The sequence below is a fragment of the Aedes albopictus genome, chromosome 2 (assembly GCF_035046485.1).
Source record: "Aedes albopictus strain Foshan chromosome 2, AalbF5, whole genome shotgun sequence".
NCBI lineage: Eukaryota > Metazoa > Arthropoda > Insecta > Diptera > Culicidae > Aedes > Aedes albopictus.
In genome coordinates, this window is record NC_085137.1 from 492,608,609 (window position 1) to 492,632,499 (window position 23,891).

Below are 23,891 nucleotides of genomic sequence, written 5' to 3' on the forward strand. Positions count from 1 at the left end.
GTGGTGTCATCCACTGTAATTGAAGTTCAGTTCAGCTTAGAAGTTTCAGTTTCAATTTAGAATTGATTTATTATGGTTTTAGGCATGCAAATTCCGATATGTTACCTTAATTAAATGCATTATAGTTACTTTTGGTGAGTGATGCAAAACAACTGTTTTTTTTTTGCTTCTGCATCGTGCTCAACTAAAACGAATCAGTTGAAATTGAAAATCCTGACTTTGAGTATCAGTTGGTGGTTGAAGTTCAGCAGACAGCGGTCAAAAGAATTTCGAAAGCATACATTTCTGAGAATGCCGCTCGGGTTGTCAAGACGACTATCAAAACAAAAACAAATCAACGAGGCTGGCGCCGCTGGGCGTCGGTGTAGACGACCGTAATTTGACAATTGTCGTCACTGGTCCAAACTATATGGTGTCTTCAGCAAAGATACTTGAAATTACTTGTTCTACAACTTTGCTGAAGACATCTACCCTCTAAAAAACTATTTTGAAAAAATATTTTTTTGCTCGGGTTCACCCTACAGTTTTACCATACAGTGAGTATGCATAAAAATAGAGAAAATTTTTCTGATCATATCTTCCAAATACACCTATATGCTAAAATGTCATCTAACGGCTCTTAGAGGTTTTGATCGTCTTTTTACCCTTCTTACACCCATAAGAAGGGTATAAATATCGCTCGAAAAACCGACTTTCGATCCGAGGCCCGGAGGGCCGAGTCTCATATACCAATGTACTCAGCTCGACGAACTGAGCAAATGTGTGTATGTGTGTGTGTGTGTGTGTGTATGTGTGTATGTGTGTGTGTGTGTGTGTGTGTATGTGCGTTACAAAAAAAAGTCACGCACGTTTCTCAGCCGTCTGTCAACCGATTTGAGTTCTCTTGGAAGCAAATGAAAGCTACTACATCCTAGTAGAACGCTATTGAATTTTTTTTTCGATTGGACGTTTGGTTACCGAGATATTTCTCGAAGAGTACTTATGAGTCATACTTCTAAACTTTTTAAGATTTTTGACCAAGTGTATCATAATAAATATTTCGACCGTTTGTCAATCGATTTGGGTTCCCTTGGCACCAAATGAAAGCTACATCACCCTAGTAGATCGCCCAGAAATTTTATTTCGATTGGACATTTGGTTACAGAGATATCTTTCGAAGAGTACTTCGGATTTATACAACTAAACCTTTTGAGATTTTTGACCAAAAGTATCATAATAAATATCTTAGCCGTCTGTCAACCGATTTCGGTTATCCTGGCACCAAATAAAAGCTACAACATTCTAGTAGAGCCCTATACAATTTAATTAGGATTGGACATTTGGTTACCGAGATATCTTTCAAATAGTACTTAGGAGTAATACAGGTTAACTCTTTGAGAGATTTTTGGCCAAGGGTACCATAATAAATATCTCAGCCGTCTGTCAACCGTTTTGGGTTCTCTAAGCCCCAAATGAACGCTACAATATGCTTGTATAAGACCCTGCAATTTTATTTCGATTCGACATTTGATTACTGAGATATCTTACGAAGAGTATTTCAATAAATTCTTTTTTTTTTATTATATTCACTTGTTATCTTGCATTTGTTTTTGACCAGTCTATTTTTAAATAAATGATGCTGACCTCATGCAAAGTGTATACTAGCAGGTTATTGTTTTCAACAAAATTATAAATAACAAATTACAAATACACAGGAATTTTATGGAAACTAACAATATGTTAAATGAAAGCTTTGAAGAACCTGACAGCCAAAATAACTAGCTAATGCCAAAACTGATAAACTTAGTAGATATATCATTTTTGTCGTTTTTACACCATAATCATGAATACCAAGTACTTCGGAGCTAATTTAATTGACTGATTAAGATATTTTGTATCTCGCTGATTTTCTTACCCATTTGTTAATCGATTCAAGATCTTTTGGCAGTTAATAAAAGATACGAAATTCCAGAATATGTAAGCTATTTTTTAAACATTCCATACAAGACTCTAGGAAGTGTCTGGCATTTCTGGTAGTTTAGTCCATGGTCCATGATGCTATTTAGGAAACCAATCCACTAGATGCCAAATCCACAATATTTTCTAGAACTTTTGGTAAATTACACAAAACAAATATGTTAAATACAAATAATAAAACAATAATTTTAATAAGTGTAAGAAGGGTTCTGTTCACCATAGGTGGATTAAATCGGGTTTTTCAGAATGATCCCACTGTGCGCTCTGTGCCCACTAGCCAATAACAATAAAAAAGCAGTAAATGAAATACTGCTAGATATTGTAATAGAAACTTCCCACGGACAAAACACATACAAGATTTTTTTTTTTCTTTCCTGACATAGCGTCCTTGTGAAATGATCTCATTTCCGCACCTGTTTTATTGCCTTCCCAGTAAATTTAAACTTTACGATTTCGATCGCAATCAAGTGGCAACAACAAAAAGCTTCTTCCAATTCGAATCCGAAAAAGAGTGTTTCATTTTCAAACAGCGAACAAAATCGCCGATCAAATCATCGGTCACCGATCTCGCGATAAATCATGCTACTGTCCCGTCCCGGCTTTTTCTCGTAAGTCACTCACGACGGACGGTGATCGCGGTGATGAACGACCCAGCAGCATTCGATAATCGAGCGGAAAAATGTGCGTGACTGTCTGGTTGTCCTCCTGCTGGTCACAGACTCAGCAGTTGCAGCAGCAGTGCGCGGCATTTTGCGTGCCAGATCGTATCGGGGTTGTCTGTGGGATTACTTAACTGCTTGCTGCGACACCGCACCGCGAATAATTACGCTCTTTTGGCTTCTCGCGGTATCGGTAATCGAAAAATCATGCATCGATGTCCCTTGCCTCTCGGCCACACCGCACCGCACCGTCGCCAGTACCATATCGAATCCTCCGGCTCCGATCTTCTTCGCACCGACCACGACCGCAGAGGTATCCGATACGGCGGTGGTTCTGGACCGTGCCGTGCCATGTCTCGGCTCGGTTCGGCCACTTTGTAAAGGTCTATATTTTCCATTCGGATCAAGTTTAACCTAATTATGGGCGCTCTTTGATTGTGGGCTTTGTACTTGATATTCTCCGTGTTCGTCATGCGCACGTACATTACCTAGTATGAACGGCCGGTCGTCGGTAAGTACACGCCGCCGCCGAGTGTACCGAGAGATCACTTTTTGTAGGTCAACCCACGACGAACGAACGAACGGAGATCGGCTATTAGCGGAGCTTGTCCGTGAGTGTTTGCGTGGTGGCTGGGTTCAGCTTTCCGGAGACCACCGGCCGTCGGTCCATCGCACTGCTTCAGGGGTGGATGGTTGTTGTCCGTAGGTAGATGCATGAAAAAAGGTTAAAATATGGTCTGAAAACATGGGTTCTCAATTGTGGTGGTGCGGTCGTTCATCTTCATCGGTGAAGGATGAAGCTTTAACACAGAAAAATGTTCTAACTGTAAAACAGTTTCTTTTTGCGCTTATATTAGCAGAACTGCCATTTGCCCTTGATCTACTATAGCAACTTAGAACTATAATTTAAATTCCATCTGTTTGTAACTATCACTCAGTATACGAAATAAGGATACATGAATCGTATCACTTATACTAAAGTAAATTCAGATCATGATATTTCATCCATTCCTACTAACAAAAACTCAATCCCGTAGTAACTTCAGTGATGTAGGGAAGTAGATATGATCTTGGTCTCTAGTTACAACGGAAATGTCACTAAAAATCACCAAAACTTTGCTAATCAGACACCTGAACGGGGGCTCAGTTAGTGAGTAGCCTGCTGGTGCATTGCCTCCTTCCCGGTTGCCTTACTACTTCTTTTATCCTCGGAAGGCGGGCAGGGTCAACTTCTTTGGTGATTTCTTAGATATCGAGGGTGCCTTTGACAACGTGCCTTTCGATGCCATATTGGAAGCTGCACGGGGTCATGGTATATCTCCAATGATTTCCAAGTAGAATCGCCAAATGCTCAAAAACCGACATCTCTGCTCGACTTGCATCTAGCAGGGATTAGGAAATTGAGTGTTTGTGGATGTCCCCAAGGGGGAGTCTTGTCACCGCTCGTGTGGAATCTCGTAGCAGATACGCTATTGAGGCAACTTAATAATAGCGGTTTTCCTACTTTTAGTTTTGCCGACGACTATCTAACATTGTTAGTCGGTATGTGCATCAGCATCCTTTTCGACCTGATGCAAAGCGCCCTTCAAGTAGTTGAGGGTTGGTGTCGCCAATATGGCCTTTCGGTTAATCCGAGTAAAACATCTAGGGTAAAAGCACTAGACTTCGCCACTGCTCTAGTCTTCGCCCCCTCCACACAAATGCCATTTTTTATGTATGAAGTGGCGAAGATTAGTGCAGAATTTTAGGGGGGCGAAGTCTAGTGTTTTTACCCTATTGTCCTTTTTACGGAAAGGCGAAACCGTAATGGCGTTCGACCTTTGCGTCTCTTTGATTCTGAAATCGATGTGACTGACCAGGTAAAGTACGTTGAAGCTATTCTTGATTCCAAGCTTTCCTGGACACCTCACATTGAGTTCAAAATCAAGAAAGCTTGTTTGGCTTTCGAGCAATAACGGGAAACTTCGGGTTTAAAACCCAGGTATTTTAAAGGAATTAACACAACTGTGGTTCGGCCAATATTGGCCTATGGATGTCTTGTGTGGTGGCAAAAGGGCGAAATGAGAACGGTCCAATCAAAGTTAGGCCATCTCCAAAGGATATGTCTAATAGCGATGTCTGAGGCGTTCTCTTCAACTCCCACGGCAGCGCTCGAAGTTCTCTTTGACGTTGCTCCACTATACATTCATCTCAAACAAGAAGCACTTTCTTGCACTTAACTTCTACGGGTACTCGGTCTACTATAGGAAACACCTGTGAACCGCACATCAACACACACTTAGTTGCTTCCACTTTTGGTGAATTGGGACAAAATTGTCCTTGTTCCAAGTGATCTTATAATTGCTTGTAATTGCCCATATAGGACATTTTCCACGAAAATTCCTTCCTGGGAAGAGTGGACATTGAATATCTGGAGAGAAGTATTTCAGACGGCATCGTATGTTACACTGATGACTCCCTTCTCGAAGGTCGAGCAGGTGCTGGTGTTTATTCTCGTGAGCTAAGGCTGTATCAGTCTTTTTCACTTGGTAGACACTGCACCGTTTTTCAGGCCGAAATCTTTGCTCATATGTGCAGCACTTCACCAGCACTTCAGCAGCACGTAATGGACAAAGTAATATACTTCTGTTCAGATAGCCAGGCTGCTATTAAAGCACTTGCTTCGGCCAACTCCAGGTCGAAGATAGTTATCGCTTGTCGAACTCAAATCGAGGAGCTAAATTCAGCAAACGCTGTTCACCTTGTATGGGTACCTGGCCATTCTTCCATCGCTGGAAATGAATTGGCTGATGAGTTAGCTCGCACTGGAGCATCACATGACCTCATTGGCCCTGAGCCAGCTATTCCGATATCGAAGTGTTGGGTAAAGCTTTAGATTCACACCTGGGCTGCCACTTAACACATACAATACTGGAATAGTTTGGAGTCATGTCGTCAAACCAAATTGTATTGTACTGAGCCATCTACAAGGGTGGCGAAGTATCTTACAAATCTGTCAAAGCAGAATTCTGGTCGAAGCATTGACTGGCCACTGCCGACTCAGCTATCACATGGCGAATATTTAGCAAGCTGATTCATTTGCTTGTGATAGCTGTGAATCCGATTATGGAACTTCGTATCATTTGATATGTAACCGTCCAGTTTTTGCGCAACTGCGCTTCCGAGTATTCGGTAAATACTTATTAAATGAAACTGACTTCAGAGGCCTGAATATTCAGGATATTCTGTTGTTTTTAACCCACTGTGGTAAACATCTATAGGCTCTCTTTCGCTTTATTCGTTATTACAGTGCCCTTTTCAGGGCACTGTTTGAACCCATTGTGGTACGCTTATGCGTTAGTACCCTCTTCCAGGGTATTTTTCCTATTTCCCTGCCTGTCCTTATCCCCATCCTTATCCTTATTTCCTTCCTTTTCCCTCAGGTAGATGATGAAATAGGCTATTATTATAGCGATGGCACAAATGTCCCAAATGGAGGATAACGTGCCTCTGGAGCCGGCCTTCTGATACCTGATACCTGGCACACGGAAGGACTTGCCGAATTGAGGTCTTCACCAACCCCGGATCTTGCTGGGGACTCTTTTCCATCCACGGACCATCCACCCAGTAAACCGACACCACGACAACGACGTCACCCTGATGTTCCCCGCGTGATCGCTTGTTGAATAGAAAAGTCAACTTTGTCCGCAGGGCACCAGTTTGAGCTTCGTAGCTGACGCCGAACTCTTGGACCACCCTTTGATTTACGTCTGAACCAGCCACTTCCTCTGTATCTTCGGCCGCATCTGCCAGTCCTACGTATGCCTCTTGTGCCGCGCATTTCGAAAAACTATATATACTCCCTGTAAAGGATACCGATGGGTCCATATCGGTGATGACAGAGAGCGCGTACGTTATGGAGCGTTGGGATAGAAGTTTGTGCATGTATTCCTTCATGTATTTCTTCAAATATTTCTGACGGAACTCTTCCAAGAACTTCTTCCGGGAGTTTTTCTTTAAAGTTTCTCTATGAATTCTTCTAGAAATTTCTTTATCCTTTAGAATATTTTTAGATTTTTTTATCCGTGAACTCCATCTGAAATTATTGTTTGAATTTGTCCAGAGACTCGGCAATTCCACTGGAAAATTCTGAAGTCCCCAGAAGTTCCTCCAGGAATGCTTGTGATTGTGATATGCTTGTGAAAACTTAACTAACTTCTGTCTGAACTAACTGTCTGAAATTGAAAAAAAATCAGGGTAATACATTAGAGGTTTCTTTGCAATTTCCTAAAGAAATACCTGGACACCTCGGGGAAACAAATCGGTGAATCCAAGATGGTATTCCTAGAAAAGTATTCAACTTACAAAAATATTTAGAGAAATTAAAGGAGAAATGCATCCCAAGTAATATTTTGACGATCAAATAGTCTTAGAGAGGTTTTGAGAACCGCCATAAAACCCAATGCCTTCTTCTATGGGTTTATGATGGTCCTTGAAACCCCTTCCAGTCTATTTCACTAAAAAATGTTATTTGGGATGAGTTGATATCTGAAATTTCTTCAATTCCTGGGATTTGGGAAGAACCGGCTGGAGGAGTTTCTGCAAGTTGCTTTGGTAGATTTGAGACCGACTTCCTAGAGTAATTTTTGAAGAAATGCAGGGAGCAATTTTGGAAGGAATCCATAGAAGATTTATTGAAGGAATCCTTGAACAAATGCTTGGAGGAATCTCATAAAGATTATCTGAGGGAATCTCCAGAAAACTTTTAAAGCAACTCCTGGAAGAATTACTGAAGCATACTCTGAAGAAATTTTTGTAGGAGTCTTTGGAAGACTTAAAAAAAAAACCTTGAAAAAACCTTTTCTGAAGAAATTGCTGGAAGCATTTTTGGAAGATTTCGTGGATGATTTCCTGAAATAATTCCAGTATAGGTTCTGAAAGAATTTTTGGAAAAATTTCTGAGGAAACCCATGGAAGCTTTTCTAGAGGGATTGTTCCAGAAATTTTTGGAGAACTCTTTGGAGAAATTTTAGAGGAATTTTCAAAACAATCCATGGAAGATGTTCTAAAAGAACTTTCAAAAGGACTCCGTGTGATATTTTCTGAAAGGAATTCTTGGAAGATGTTCGGAAGGAATCTTTGAAGCCATTTCGGGACGAATCCAAGGAAAGTTCTAAAAAGGTTTTCTTCAAATAATTTGTGGGGTAATCTCAAGAAAAAAATTGCAGAAAATTTAAAAGGAAGCTATGAGTTTTGTTATCCCTGGTATTCTCCAAAAGAATTCCTGGCAGTATTTCTTGAACACTCCCTGGAAGTTTTTTAAGGGATCGCTGGAGAAATTTCTGAAGATATCAAACAATGTTTTTCAGTGAATCCTTCAGTATGTTTCGTAAGGAATCTCTAAAACAATTTCTGATTATCTTAGAAATTTCTGAAGAAATTCATGGATAAATTTCTAAAGTAATTAATGCAAGATTTTCTCAAATAATCCGTTGAGAAATTTTATATAAAAAAAAGACAAAAAGACATGGACAACGTCTTCAGTTTTCGGCTGTACAGAATGTTTTAAACTTAACATTAGACAACGGACAACGGAGCATGCACCAGTGGAAACGGGGAAGAAACTATTCTCACGAAAAGTTTCAACGCCCGAAGCGGGAATCGAACCCTCACCCCATAGCATGGTGCGATTATAAGCTTGGTGACCCTAACCGCACGGCTACGAGGCTCCACAGGAATAGCTGAAGAAGATCCGGTACGAATTTCTGAAAGAATCCCTGAAATATTTCTTTTATTTGAAGGGATTTCTGAAGGAATCCCCGGAAAAGTCGCAATATCAAGTTTTTTGTTTTGCACACGTCTGAGGCTACAAAACGGAAAACTGACCAAGGTTACTTTTTATATAGGTATTCAAGATCGCAAATAGTTCTAAGGCAGTTTTCTTATATTTAGAATTTTCTTTGGAATTTACTCTAAGGACAACTCGAAGAATTTCTCCACGATGTTTTTTAAAGAATATAGGTATTTATACAGAAGTCTACGCGTTGTTTCAAGAATTTCTACTGAAATTCCTCCAAAAATTGAAAATAAATCCGCCCACATATTGCTCCAGGGTTGCTTTCAGAAAATCTTTCAAGAGTTTTATTAAAACATTTCTTCACATTTTTTTTTCTTTATTAGAAATATTTTCTGCCCAAGGCTGGTTCAGAACTTTTGACTAGAACATCAAAAATGTTTTAATAAACTTCTTCAGAATTTCAGGTTTTTCTCTAGGAATTTCAGCAAGGGCTTACTTCAAAAGATCTTCAATGGAAGTTTTAGGGAAATCCTCTAATAAGTTCTTTAAAAATCCTCCCCAGATTTCATAGGGAATTCTTCCAAGGGTTCCTCCAAGAATTCCTTGAGAAGTTTCTTTAGAAGCCAGATATTTCTACAGCGGTTGTCTCAGATGTTTTTTCAAATATTGCACAAAGAAACTGACATAATTTTTGAAGGAATCCATGAAGGAATTTCTAAAAAAATCCCTGGAAGATTGTATACTTTTGAAAATTCCTTAAAGAAATTCTTGAATATTTAGTTTTATTCAAATTTTTCTCCACCTTCTTGTTCTTTATTTAAGGAATTTTCAGCCCGAGGTTGGTTCATAACTTTTGGCTACAACACTTTCAAAAATGTTTCAAGAGAGTTCTTCAGAATTTCAGGGATTTCTTCAGGAATTTCAGCATGGGCTTACCTTAAAAGTTATTCAATGGAAGTTTTTGGAAATTCTTCTAATAATTCTTTAAAAATTCTATTGAGATTTCATAGGAAATTGTTTCAAGGGTACCTTCAAGAATTCAATGAGATATTAATTCAGGAGTTAGAGATTTTTCAATCGGTTGTTTCGAAAGTTCTTTCAAATTTAGCAAAAAAAAAACTGTCATACTTCTTGAAGGAATCCACGAAGGAATTTCTAAAACAAATCCCTGGGAGATTGTCTTAAGAAATCGCATTAAAAGATCCTAATTATACCATTGGAAATTCCTTGAAGAATATCTTGAACATTTTCTGGAGAGATCCCATTACAAAAAATCCTGACGTAATTTCGTAAATTATCTCTGGAGGAATTGCTGGATAATTAACTGGATGGATTACTGGAAAAAATCATGAAGAAATCTCCAAAAATGTTTGCAGAACTCCCAGCAGGAATTTAAGACAAAGATATTGATGAAATTCAATGAATTTTTGAGCGATCCCTAGAGGGCTTTTCTAAGGAAACGCTCGGAGAACTTCTGGAGACACCCCTGAAGGAATGCTTAGAAGAATTTCTTCTGAAGGAATGCTTAGAAGATTTTCTTATACAAGTTTCGAAGATATTAGTGCACACAAATAAGTACACATTCCTGAAGTACGCTTTGCCTCGGGGAACATAACCCCCCGGAGAGTATCATGTTCCGAGGGAGTTTGCGGGTGTGGCATTTCTGGAAGCTTCAGAGTGTTACAGGAGCGTTTTCGGGGGTTTGGAGGGTCTCAGGTGTGTTTCACGAGGTCCGAAGAGGCTTTCGGGGGGTTTTTGGTGGCATATCAGAAAATTTCAAAGAATTTTCAGGGGATTTTGGAGGCGTTACAGGAGTGTTTTCCAGGTTCCGGAGGGTCTCAGATGTGTTTCATGGGGTCCGAGGGAGTTCTAGGGGTTTTTCGGTGGTACATATTTTAGAAAGTTTCAGAAGATTTTCAGCAAGATCCAGAGGCGTTTTCGGGAGTTCATTAGGGTCTCAGGTGCATTACATGGCGTCCGAGTATGTTTCAGAGTATTTTTTTTGAATATCAAAAAGTTTCAGAATTTTTTTCAAGGGGGCTCCAGAGGCGTCACAGGGGTGTTTTCGAGGGTTTCCGAGGACCTCCGGTGCATTACATCTACATGGGGTCAAAGAGGCTTAAGAGTTTTTCCGTTGGTGTTTCAGGAAGTTTCAGAGAACTTTCAGCGGGTTTCTGAGGCGTTTTCGGGAGTTCACGTCTCAGGTGCTTCGCAGGGGGTCCAAAGCGGTTTTCAGCGAGTTTCAGAGGCGTATTGGAAGATTCCGGGGGTCTCAGAAGCACAACAGAACATTTTGAGAGTGTTTAAGGGGGCTTAATGTTTTTAAATACTTTTTGAATCACAAATGCGTTTTATAGCATTTCATAAACGTTTCAGATGAGATTCAAGATGTTCCAGACTGATTGTACTTGTACATAGATCCGACGACCTATACATACATGTACGCATCTCACTGAACTGGTAAGCATCCAGAAAGACGGTCCCATAAATGACGTAGCATTTTATGGAGGACAGGAGTACCTGAAATTGCTACGAATCATGTATTAGGTATGGGAAAATACACTACAAGGGGGAGGGGTGTTGAAAATCGGCCTTTTAATGTTACGTTATTTGTGGCTTTCCCTAAAGTAACCTTGGAATGACACGGTGGGCAAGGCACGTCGCTTTGGGAAGCCAGACAAAAATATGTAGGAATAGTGCACACTCATGATTTGGCTGTCGTACTAAGACGTGAAGTAAATCGTGCACTACCACGGGCATCCAGTCATTAAATAGTATTGTTTGGGAACCTCTCATAAAAATGTACATGAAACCAGTACTTTGCGCAATACACAATGCTCGAATATCATTTTTTTTTCAACGCTTCGAAAGCATCGACGAAACAAAACAGAGAAAAAGATGCTGAAGCATCCACACTCCACACACACACGACGACCCCACGTTATACTGTTATTGGCCGATTTATGCTAAGCTAACCATTATTTTTTGAAAGTCATCCCGACCCATTCTCTGCCAATTAGTTCCAGGCGTTGAAATCTATTAGATTATCTCCACCTGTTAATCAATTTCTCTAACTCGTTTACATGTTTATCCGATTCTCTTTGCAGCATCCAGCCGCCGCCACGGCCCCACCCGCCTGCACCAATGTCGTACCCATACCAAAAACCATCTCCCTTCGAGTACGACCAGCTGAACCGGGTGCCGTTGAGCCCGCAACACCAGCCGCAACCTCCGTACCCCAAGCCACCGCTGCAGCATCCTTCGGCTTCGCCGATCCACCATCACCCACCGCCTCAGCATTCCCCATCGGTGGGTGACTTCCTTCCACCGTTGCAACCGCAACCGCATCAGGATGCCACGGGATCACGATCAATTTATAGTGCCCACGCCCTATCGCAGGCGGCAAACAACCTTCATCCCCAGCACCTGCAGCATCTTCAGCATCACTACAGCAGTCAACAGCCGCCGCTGCCACCGCCGATGGGATCGCCATCACCTGCCCTCTATCATCATTCACCTCGGGGTGCACCGGGGCCAGGCCATCAGCAGCAGACATTTCCGCCAAATTTCCCTCCCAATATGCACCAACAGCACCAGGCGCATCAGCAACACCAACACCCAGGGGGAGGACCTGGCGGAGGAGGAGCAGGAGGTGGCGGCCACAATTATTCCCAGTCCGATGATGACAGCGGTTGCGCACTGGAGGAGTACACCTGGGTTCCACCCGGACTTCGACCGGATCAGGTATGTGCGAGAGTCGTCGATCCTGTATATGGCTTTATCGGTGGGGTCCTTTCGGATTGCACAGTGGGATATGAGTGGTGAAAACTTGGGAAAAGGCATGTCTTGTGTGGTGATTGATATTCTTTTTCTTCTACTTGACTAAAACTATTGACAGAAGTCTTGTAATGTAGGGCACATATAGCCACTTTTCATACTGCAATTTTCCTTGACTTCCTTAAGACATAGCATTTCTTCGTGCTTGCCACACGATAAACGAGTACAAAATGGTCATTGGCAGAGAAATCTCTCCCTTATTAATTGCAAAAGTGTTCATTGAGTACTTAGTTGAGAAGCAGGCTTTGTACGTAACACAAAGAAGAAGAACAGAAGGAGAAGAAAGTAGCAATCAGTACAATATTATCAGATCCTTTGGATTTAAAGTAACCTTTAGAAAGGTCTCTGAGTCAAAATTTTCTTGTGTTTCCTTTAAATTTCTCCCACTGTGAACAAGCTGGTTGGTTGCATTACTTACCCGAAGTAGTATGCGCGCGCGACAATTAACTATCAGAAAATTCCAATTTAATTATACGGCGCGTGTGCGCGCTCTTGTTCGGCAGGCAAGTTGAACGCGCAGCATAAGTTGAAGTAACATGGCTTCCGAAGGTGTGCTTTCGTTGAGCACGGCCGCGCCAGCATAAAGCGGACGACGGTTGCGTTGCATCCAGAGACCGACAACATATCGACCTGTCCATTGGCGGAACATGTTTATCTCACTGCTCCGGCGAATGTTGTCGCTGCTGTTTTCCTACCAGTTCCTGATAGAGAAATGGTGATACGCGATGATGGTATATGATGGGTTAAATATACGCTTCGAAGGCAGATTGTTGCAGTTTCAAGTGCATAAATGCAAGTTTTGAACAACCACCTGGTGTTAAACACAACTCTCTGTTCAGCATCCGGTGTAAAGCACTAATCTAGCTGTGGAATGTCAGAAAGACAAAAAACGGCTACGGCTACGCATAGCATCCATTCACACCTGTGGTGCAGCTTCCTTACCACAATCAATAGCGTGACATCCCTTACACGAGTTGCGCCGAAGTTTAACGCATTGGATCCCTGTTGCTACAGCATGCGAATTACATCTTTATTGGTCGATGACACTGAGCACGTGTAACATGTTGGTATCTCTTATATGTTAGCGACTTCGCAAAATTTCGAGGAACATCCATATGCTCTATTTTTTTTTCTTAATGGAAATATCACTCTGACAAACCTGACAAATCCTACAAATGCCCACAATTTGATAAAGTCAGCGTTTGTTATTGTTTGTTGTCAGGAGCAGTTCATTGAGGGATTTTTTTTTTTTTTGAAGAAAATCTGCTGATCAGATACCCGAGAAATGGTTCCTCGGGTTATGTGGGGATCGACCCACTAAAAAATCTTCCTCTTTCCTCCTTACCTTCGCGGTACGCTAGTTAGGGATGTCTTTGAGAAGAAAGAACCGTACATGAGTATTCTCTATTGGTTAGCGTTCCACCAACTACAGCCTTAAATCGTCATCTCTCCCCTAGAAGCTTGGGTCCTGACTAGTACTTTAAATCGAAGTATGATGTCTTCCGCCTGCGAGGGCTTGGCCTTGGCCTAGCCGCCTCTTCTTCTATCCGCTGCCTGCTGTGGTTGTAGTCGATACTGTAGCGAACCGCCAGGTGGTCGCTGTGAGTGTAGCTATCATCTACTCTCCAGTTCGAACTACTTGTTAAGCCAGGACTACAAAAGGTCCCGTCAATAATTGACTCCGCTCCGTTTCCACTATAGGTACTCTTGGTACCGATATTGGCCAAGTCGACATCTAAGATGGCCAGTGTTTCTAGCAGGATCTGACCCCGCTGGTTCGTGAAACGGCTTCCCCATTCCACGGCCCAGGCATTACCCACCCGCTATTACCACCGGCCTTAGCCCTGTCAGCACGGTCGTTATGCGGTCCAGCATTTGCGTGAACTGCTCGATCGGCCACCGCGGAGGCGCATAACAGCTACAGAAGAAGGCCCCGTTTACTTTGGCGACCACGAAGCCCTCATAGGTAGTAGACACCAACTCCTGAACGGGGTATTCACCCGTCGTCCATATCGCCGCCATTTTTCTGGACCCATCCGCGACCCAGTTGCCGTTGCCGGCGGGTACTCGGTATGGGTCCGATTTGATGGCGATATCCGACTCCCACTCAGAAACCGCCTGACAAAGCAGTTGCTGAGCCGCGTCACAGTGGTTCAGGCTCAGCTGCGTTACCTGCACGCGGTCGCAAGTAGCGGGGAATATGCGGGGGAGCCTGCATTTTCAAAACTGTGCAGATACTACCTAACGCTCCTATGGCCTGACATAAATTGTGTCAAGTGAAAGTTCACCTCGCAATTGACGTTAGACTGTGTGTCCATCTACCCATCTACCCTTGCTGTAGAAATACCATTCCCTCTGCCAGTTCAACGTAGACGACGCTCTCGCTCTCGCGTCGCTCGAAGCACTATTCGTCATCTGCCACCACTAGTGCTATGGGCATTATGCCCGTTTGCACGAATACCGCGTCCTTTGAGACCGTGCGGTATCAGCCCTAATAGCGTCCACCGTCGACCGACCCTTCCGAAGGCCGGACTGGTTATCCAAAAGGCCAGAGTCAACGGGTTTCACGGTATAGACCATCATTGAGGGAATCGTGTTCGTGAGAACAGATCTTGCTCCTAAGCATTTGAGATGGGGCCAAGCAAGGGGCCAAGGGATTTTCCATGAAGTTTCCAGAAAGCCTAAAAAGGGAGGGGACCTCCAGGTACCCTCTTGAAGTCCATTTGGATCCCCTGAAATGCCCCTAAACCCCTTAAAACGCTCCTGAGAGCCCTTAGACACCCTCAAGTGGCCCAGAGACCGCCTGGAGCTCACAGGAACTTCTTGAGCCAACTTTGTCAATTATCGAACCCGCACCGTTCCGTACTCTTGGTACCGACATCAGCCAGGCCACGGCCCAGTTATCACCACCGGCCTTCGACCTGTTAGCACGGTCATCATGCAGTCCAGCATCTGCGTGACCGGCTACAGAAGAAGACCCCGTTTACTTTGGCGACCACGAATCCCTCGTAAGTAGTAGACACCTACTCCTAGACGTCTTGATGATGAGCGCGTCACCTTACTCACGCTTGACACCACCAATTTTACGCCTTGGTTTGGCGTTCCTAGATAACTCGACCTGCGGCTTTATTATTCTTCTTCTTCCGCTCGACCATCGTTCAATGGGGGCTCTCCCCTTGGTTCGCCCTACTCTGTGGTTGCTGAGGGCCTACCAACGGTCGCAACCCCTTGTCCCCATCCTTCCTTTTCAGGCCCACCCTTTCCATCTTTTCGGGACACCTGGCTGGGGTCCGACTTGCCGGCAGTACTGCCGACCTTCGGGGTTAGTATTCTTCTGGCCTTGCGGGCACCGCCAGACAGCTCCTCGAATGACGGCTGCCTCACCCGCTTCTGCGAGTGCTTATCACGAGCAGTTGCATCCACCACCCCACAGACTCCGGTAATGATCTAACATATTTATCACCTCTTTGATCACTCATTCCTCGGCACGGGTCGCTTGACACCTTGAATTGGGGTTAGTAGTCCTATTCTTAGCCGGCGACTACGCGATTGACTCAAAAGCGTGGGGGGGGGGGTTCGTCAGGCCCCGGGATTATAATCCCTGCTGCCCCTACATTCAGCGTGTCTGTCTAGGTCATATTGACCGCAACATCTGACTAGGGTTAACTTGTCGTCTTTCTTGTGGATGGGATAGATGATCCCTGAGCATTCCACTACTCCGGTAGCTGTTTGCTTTTCCAGATCTTTACTACTAACAGGTGCAGACAGGTGGCCAACTTTTTAGGGCTCGTTTTGATGAGTTTTGCTGCGAAGCCGTCCTTACCAGCTGCTCTGTTGTTTTTGAGCTGATGGATGGCATCCTTAACTTTCCTGAACGTGGGAGCTGGTTTGTTCCCGTCCTCTGCTGCACCAGCATAGTCATTTCCTCCGTTGCCTGCTGCTTCCACTTTTTTTCACGATTGTCCGCCAGTAGGCTTCCTTATTCCTGCAGATTTCGGCTTGCGGCACGAAGTCTTTGCAAGATGCGTTGAGCTTTTGGTAGAACTTCCGTGTTTCTAATGAACGGAACAGCAGTTTCATATCCTTGAACTCCACTTCTTCCAGGCGGCACTTTTTATCCCAGAAGAGACGGGTCTACTGCCTTTGCTTCTACCTGTATTGCCACACATTTTGTTGGGTCTCATGCTGCAGCATTACCGCCTGCGCTTCATTCTTCTTCTCCTAAACCACTCTGGAATCCTCACATCGTACCAATCGTTTCGTCTACTCCGTTCTACGTACCCGATAGTGCTTTCGTCTGAGTTGTTGATGGTTGCTTTGGCTGTACTTCAGCAGTCCTACAGTGGGAAAGCATGAGGCACACCGTCGCCCGGCAACGCTCCCTCGCGATTCTGCACGTATGCGGGTGCTTCAGGCGCTCTAGATCGTACCGGGCAACCGCTAGTACAGTACATTGGTGATAACGGTGAGTTTTTGGCGTACTTTTATCATCACTGGTTCGCCAGCTGGTGAGCGATGAACTTTCTAATCGTCGCTACGAATTCCTCCTCCTGATCTACTTGGGCGTTTAGCTTTCCTATGATGCTCTTGACTTCGTGAAGCTGCTGATTATTATTATGCTGATGTTGAAGAACCAGTCCTTGATCTACAACATGCATATTCTCTCGTTGATCGACCATCAATCGATCACGCCCCTCTGCATGTTGCCCATCTCGATAAAAGTTGTTCCCAGCCTACGTGTGTTGCTGCAGCTGTGGTAGAAAATATGATTATCACGAAACATTCACACCATAGATCCTATCCAGCAAACCTCCTACAGCGCTATGATTTCAAACGCGTGTGTTCCTTCAGTATATCCGCGAGTATGCGGGTGCTCCCGAGCTTCCAATCGCAAGTCCCTGTTCGTCGCTGTGATCGTCGCCAGTAGTTGATTTTTCAGTGCTTGTCTTATTTGTTTTCTACGCAGAACCTGACATCAGCCCTTAGTTAGTGGGCTTGGTTTACCTTCCCGAAAGCCACTCATTTTGCATGGAATTTTTCGTCAACTTTTTTTATCTTTATTAACGAGATTTTTAACCCTGGGCTAGTTCATCTCGGGACCCACGCTTTACTTACCTTCCGAAAGAAGATTTTGTGAGTTTGTCGGGAGTGGGATTCGATCCCAGGTCCTCAGCGTGATAGTCAAGTGTTCTAACCATCACACCAGGTCCGCTCCTCAAATTTTCGTCATTCGAAAGTTATGCTCTATATTTGAAACATCTTCTTCTTCTTCTTTATGGCTCTACGTCCCCACTGGGACTTGGTCTGCCTCGCTTCAACTTAGTGATCTTTGAGCACTTCCACAGTTATTAGTCGAAGGGCTTTCTTTGTCCGCCATTGCATGAATTTGTATATTGTGAGGCAAATAGAATGATACACTATGCCCAGGGAGTCGAGAAAATTTCCCCGACTGGAATGGGAATCGAACCCGCCGTCTCCGGATTGGCGATCCATAGCCTCAACCACTAGGCTAACTTGAGACCCCAACTTTGAAACATAGTCTCTTAGAAGTGTGGAATAGAACATTTATGCAGAGATTTCTGCGCTTTGGAAGCATGTGCATATCTCAGAAAAGGCGTAAAACTGACGTTCAATAAAGTTACAATTGAACACATTTTTCTGTGCAGTTACCGTAGCTTCAGTGAACGAGGCAGGTCCTTTTGGTGAGCATGTAAAAGCAACAACCTTCCGCGCAGTTGCTCAACAACAACTCGCAGCTCACCAAGCTGGTAGTTAATAACTATTACGTAGGTACGTATGAGATCCCCTCGCCCTTTGCGCCCAAAGCACTCGTTCACCCAACTGCACCCATCCGATTCGATTGGCCGGTCAGTTTCCATATGCAAGCAACATCTCACGTGGTGCTCTTGTTGGGTTGCTGCGCGCGTAGCTCTGTGCACTGCTGCAACTATCAATTGCGCTCGCACCAGCCGGCCAGCCATAGCATCGCATCGGACGAACGGAACGCAAATTATAATACCAGTTTCATGTAAAAATGACCGCTAATGACTCCTTGTGGCTGGCAAAAGGTTTCCCTTGTCCTCATCCTCTTGAGGCAGCTCCAAGATCTGATGATACTGCGACTGGTCGCGGTCGGTCATGGATCGTTGGAGGACATCGTCGTCGAGCGCGGGTAGCTCAGAAGCTCCCATCCCATCATCATCGTCATCTTTGTCCAGGCAGCAGACGTCGTCGTCGTCGTCGTTCCCGAGCATCTGGACTGGAACAAAAGAAGCCTGTCTCTCCAGCACAGCCAAAGGGTTGTTGGGAATTCAGGGCCATTCAAATGCGCCTGGCCGGAGGAAACCAGGGGACATTTTTATGCGCGCATCAACAGGCTACGACGGCGACGACGACGATGGAGGACAGGAAAGAATTTTAATTATCGGCTCTGGTACAACTGTATCATGCAAATTGGCGAGATGGTTGAGGTTGAGGTGACGTGCGGGTAGGCCTCTGGTGGAAGCTATTTTTTTATTGTTCTTGTCTGTCTACGGTGGATTTTGCTTAGTTGATGGAGCTGAAGACGCGGGGCAGCTAATTGAGCAATGTTGAAGGGTGGGAAAAATTGGTTCGGTATGATGATGGTATGCAGAAATGGCAGACACGATTCCCACTGTAACAGTATGTTACTGGAGTGGCTACCACCAGACGGCATGATTAGCAAACAAATTGCTCCAGTTATGAAGTTTATTTCCATTTGCGGATTGCCTTTGACTGGTTTTGTTTTTCCGGAAAATTTGTTGGATTGCCACTTTGTCTGTTCTCCGTAACAGATCCTAACTATTTGATAAACGCAGATTAGAATATTCTCTTTACTGAGAATACTAATGACTAAACTAATTTAAATTGGTGATTGTGGTTGACTACAATAAAAAAGGTATATTATTGCTGGATCTTACATACAAAATACTTAAATAGGAGGACAATAAATGATTACTGAAATTCACTCGGAAATCTTCTTTGAAGATTTCTTTAGTTACTTACTCATCATTCCTCCATAACGTATCATAGAATTATTTGAAAAAATGGATTGCTCCACAAATCATTCCACGAATTTCTTCAGATATCCTTTAGTGATTTGTTAAATAATTCTTTGAGAGGTTCCCCGAGAAAATTATCGAAGGTTTTATTCAAAAATCATGCATGGATAATGGATATTCTCAGAAAGTCATCCACAAATCGTCCTGGTAATTCTTCAGAACTTCCTCCACAGAAGAATCGCAAATTTTTCCGCACGGAATTTTCAATAAATTCCGCCAGGAATGACTTTGAAGATTTTATTAAAGGAACTCCACCAGAAATTTACCGAAAAGTATCTCCATGTATTTCTACAAAAGTTCTTAAGAAATTCCTCCTATGATTCATTCAAGATTTTCCCTGAGATTTCTTCGAATTTTCCTCCAGAGATTCGTTCAAAAGTACTTCCAATTTTTTTTACAGAAATTTATTCAGGAGTTCTACTCTATTTTATTCTATTCTAGTGCTTGCACAGCCAGTGTTGAAAAGCATCCTGGAAATACCGGGATTTCTTTCGATATTTTCCTGTCAGCATTAATATTTGTAGCATATCAGTGAGATGACACAAATATTAAAACGACCAGGCCCACTGTGCAGACTAAAGGATTTGAAGACAACTAAAAATTTAAGGCAATCAGGTTTTCCACTAATGAATAAAATGATTGACGCATATTTTTGAATTCGATAATTGAAGAAACGAGGACAACCGTACCAACCGTTTCATTTTAGGGGAATGAGTTTTGTACGTCGAATCGATGGGAGTGACGTGGCTAAGAAAGTTAATGCACACTCCATATCAGCGCAATTTCCTGGGATGGGGCAGTGATATTTACATCGAGTGCCCTAGCCCTAATGCCTAAGGCATAAGCGCAATTTCTTCAGGAGTTCTTCCAAAAACTCCTGCTGGGACTCTTTCTGAAGTTCCTTTGAGGACATATTTTGTTTTTCCAGAAACTTCCTCAAATGTATTGGGATTTCTTCAGGAATTTTTGCAATGGATTACTTCGAAAGTTGTTCCATGGAGTTTTTCAGAAATTCCTTCATATATGTCTTTCCAAATTCTATAGGGATTGTTTCGGGAATTTTTCCGAGGGTTTCTCCAAGAATTCTTCAAGAAGTTCCTTCAGTGGTTCCGGCAGAAAGCCCTGCAAGGATTTCTACTTAGAAATCGCTCATTAGAGATCCCTGCAGAATTAGTTCAGACATTCTTCCAGCAGTTTTTCAGAAGTTATTGCAGAAATTGCACAAAAAATAAAGAATACCGTCTTAAATGAAGGATTTTCTAAGAATTCCCTGGAGGATTGTCTCAAGAAATCCCTTAGATACTCTTGAAGATACCTTTGGAAACTGTTAGAAGAAATTTTTGATTTTTTTTAGCGATTCCTGGACTAAATCTCCTGAAGTTATCTCTGGAGCAATTATCTGCAAGTAATTCCAAGGATAAATGCTTAAGAAGGAGGGATTCCGGGGAAAATTCGCAAAGTTATTCAAAAATCTCTTGAAAAATGTCTGCATAAATCGCAGACAAAGAAACTGGTTGAATTCTTGAATGAATCCCTCAATAAATTTATGAGAGATCCCTGGAGGTTTCTAAAAGAATCCTTTGAAGAACACCTGGATATATCTCCGAAAAAATTCTCAGTAAAATCTTTATTTCTTGAAAAATGCTTAAACATAGATTCTAGAATAATATCTGCAGGAGTGTTCAGAAAATCCTTGAAAAAAAATCTGATAGATCTTCTGAAGGAAGTTTTGAGTGAGCCCAAAACAATGCCTGAAAGACTACTGTGGGTACCTTTGGAGGAACTTGCAGAAGAATCTCTTTAGAACTTTCTAGAGGAATTTCCAAATAAATGCTCGAGAAAATGCCTGAATAAATGTATAAACGATCCTCTGGACAAATTTAAACAATAATTTCTGAAACAGTTACTGAAAAAAAACTGAATTCGAGAAGAAAAAATCTAGAGGAATTCTGAAAGAATCTTCAAATCATTATACCTTCTGGAATTGCATGTCTTGAAAAAAAAATAGCACACTTTTGGAGGAATTCCTCTGGAGAAAGTCCTAGAAAAATTCCTTAAGAAATGTTTAGATGAATTTCTGGAGAAATCCCAAAGAAAATTCTAGGAAAAAAATTGACAATAATCCTTGAGCAATTGCTTCACGATTTATTTTTTTCACGATTTTTCTCTAATTCGCACAAGAGTTCTTTTTATGAGTTCAGCAAAGATTCTTCAAGAGATTCGTCCGAAAATCAGAATGTGTTCCTTCTTATGTACTTCTTAAGAAACTTCTCGATGACAACCCCCAGACACATCGTCAGAAATTCTTTTAGGGTTTTCCATTTTTTTTTCCGAAATTTTAATAGAAAGCATTTTTTTGCAGAATTTTGTACGATGAATTCCTTCAAAGATTCCTACAAGTATCCCTCTAGAATGCATTCCTGTCCATATGTGTTTGAGATACCTTCAAAGATTCTTTCCGAAAATCCTCATTTAATTCCTTGAAACTAGTTCACGAGTTTCTTTGAAAATTCCTTCAGAAATTCCTCTTGGTATTTCTCCTGGAATTATTTAGGAAATTCCTCCAAAGGTTGCTTTTGGGATTCTTCATGAAATTTCTTCAAGGATTTCTGCAGAAATTCGTGTATGTTTTCCTTTATCCTTTACATCAGATTTTCTCGCGTAGTATTCCTTTGGGATTTCCGCAGAAATTTTTCTAGAAATTTATCTAAAGATTCTTCTAGAAATGACTCGAGAAATACCTCCTGCGATTCCATGGAGGATCGCAGCAGTCCGCGAGCGCGTGCGGGTGTGCAAACTTTTTTCGCTGTCATTTTTTCGTGTCCGCGAGTTTTTATTCAAATGGTTCCGTATTATTAAGCGGGGATTTGGCCGGCTAAATCGTGATTCGGCTCGTGGCGCTACCCCATCCGGTGATGTTTTTCGTGAAAGTGCATAGTTTTGAAAAGAGATTTTGCTTTGTGATAGAATTTGGTTCCGGATTTGAAGCTTTTTTTTTTTCAAGTGGAAAGCAAGTGGATACCCGCCGACACTAGATTTCCGGCACGGTGTCCGTACATGTTTGCCGTATGTCTGTTGAAGCGAAGCGTGTTCTGTGTGTTGAAGCGGAGACGGATTTCTTGTGATTTTGTGGAATTTGAGTATTGGGATTCGGTGGAATTGTTGTGGAGGAGTTGGGAGTGGTGACCGGATTTGGCGAGGGGTAACAGTTGGTACGGTTATCTTGTGATTGGGACAAAGTGGATTTGTGGAGTTGGGAGTGGTGACCGGTTTTGGTTGGTTCTGGACTGTAGGTAAAGGGTGGCAGTTGGTGTATGTGCAGCGGAATGAAGGTCAGATCAAGAGAGAGCCGTAGATGGTGGCAATGAGTAGAAGCGGAAAAAAAAAGAAAAATGAAGGCTCATTTTGATAATGGGTAAAAAAGCTGTGAAAAAACAGGACTTGGGTGGGACTAGAAACTAGTTGGAGAGTAAAAAATATGATGTCACAGTGGTTGTGGTTAAAATTGGAAGAGTGTCAGTTGGATTGATTGTTGAAAAATTGACAAATGAATAACTTTGCCGAGAGTTTTTACAGTGATTGCAATAAGATTAGATTTGATATTGATTTAAAAATAAACAAAGTAAAATAAGAAGAATACGAGTGCATTGGTTCGGGGTGAATTTAAAACGGATATTACAAATGAAAATCTGATGGGGTAATGTGAGGAATTCGGCAAAATATAGCGTTTTGGAGGAAATGCGTCGTCAACCGATACCGGGATACCGGGCATTGAATTTGGAAATTGGTAAGATCTTTCTAATTTATCTTTTACTAGCTGTACCCGGCAAACTTTGTCTTGCCTACTGCGTTTTTTGACGTTTCAAGACCAAATCCCCGTACGCAAATTGCATAAAAAATCGGTTTTCAAAAACTCACAATTTTTCCATGTTTTTTGTCTCATAAACCTTCCTTGGGTGAATACTAACAGAACAAAACTAAGATGACCCAAATCGGACCTTCCGTTCGCAAGTTATGCGCGGTCCCACGTATGCCACTACATTTTTATATATATACTAGCTGACCCGGCAAACCTTGTATTGCCCATTTTTATTGTGGATTTTACACTACGACATAGTTTTTCTAATGTTTTTGTTAATTTTCTTAACTTGTCCTACATATGAACAGGAACATAGCCACCATGAGGACAAACTTAACCATTCAAAAATTCATTAATTAGTTGTGAGGGGAACAGGGGTAAATTGAACACCCTAAGCGTTTGGTGACGTTTTTAATTGAAATATGTAAAAATCTTTCATTTTTACCATGTAATATCTGAGATGGGATTATGTTCTAAACATTCTAGAAGAAAAAAATTGCTCAAAACTATACAGGTTTCTTTATTTTTTTTTCGATTGTAAAAAATGCAAGAAAACCGAGTAGCGAACAACAGTGAGGGTAAAATGAACAATCGATGTGGGTAAAATGAACCCATATTTAAAAGTTCATTCAAACGTGTAATTTCGATATTTATAACTGCTTGTCAGTTAATTTGATGTAAATTGTATGTGCAACGATTTTAAAACTTCTTATATGAAGTTT

General features: G+C 42.3%; 1 protein-coding gene across 4 annotated transcripts in view; it reads left to right on the forward strand.

Annotated features, from left to right (window-relative positions):
* LOC109423258 (protein prickle-like) overlaps nt 1-23,891 on the forward strand; it is a 196,946-nt gene that overhangs the window by 143,412 nt on the left and 29,643 nt on the right. For all 4 annotated transcript variants that reach the window (XM_062854231.1, XM_062854232.1, XM_062854234.1 and 1 more), the window contains exon 3: nt 11,499-12,135. In XM_062854231.1, the coding sequence (XP_062710215.1) occupies nt 11,499-12,135 (637 nt within the window). The remainder of the gene's footprint in view (nt 1-11,498; nt 12,136-23,891) is intronic.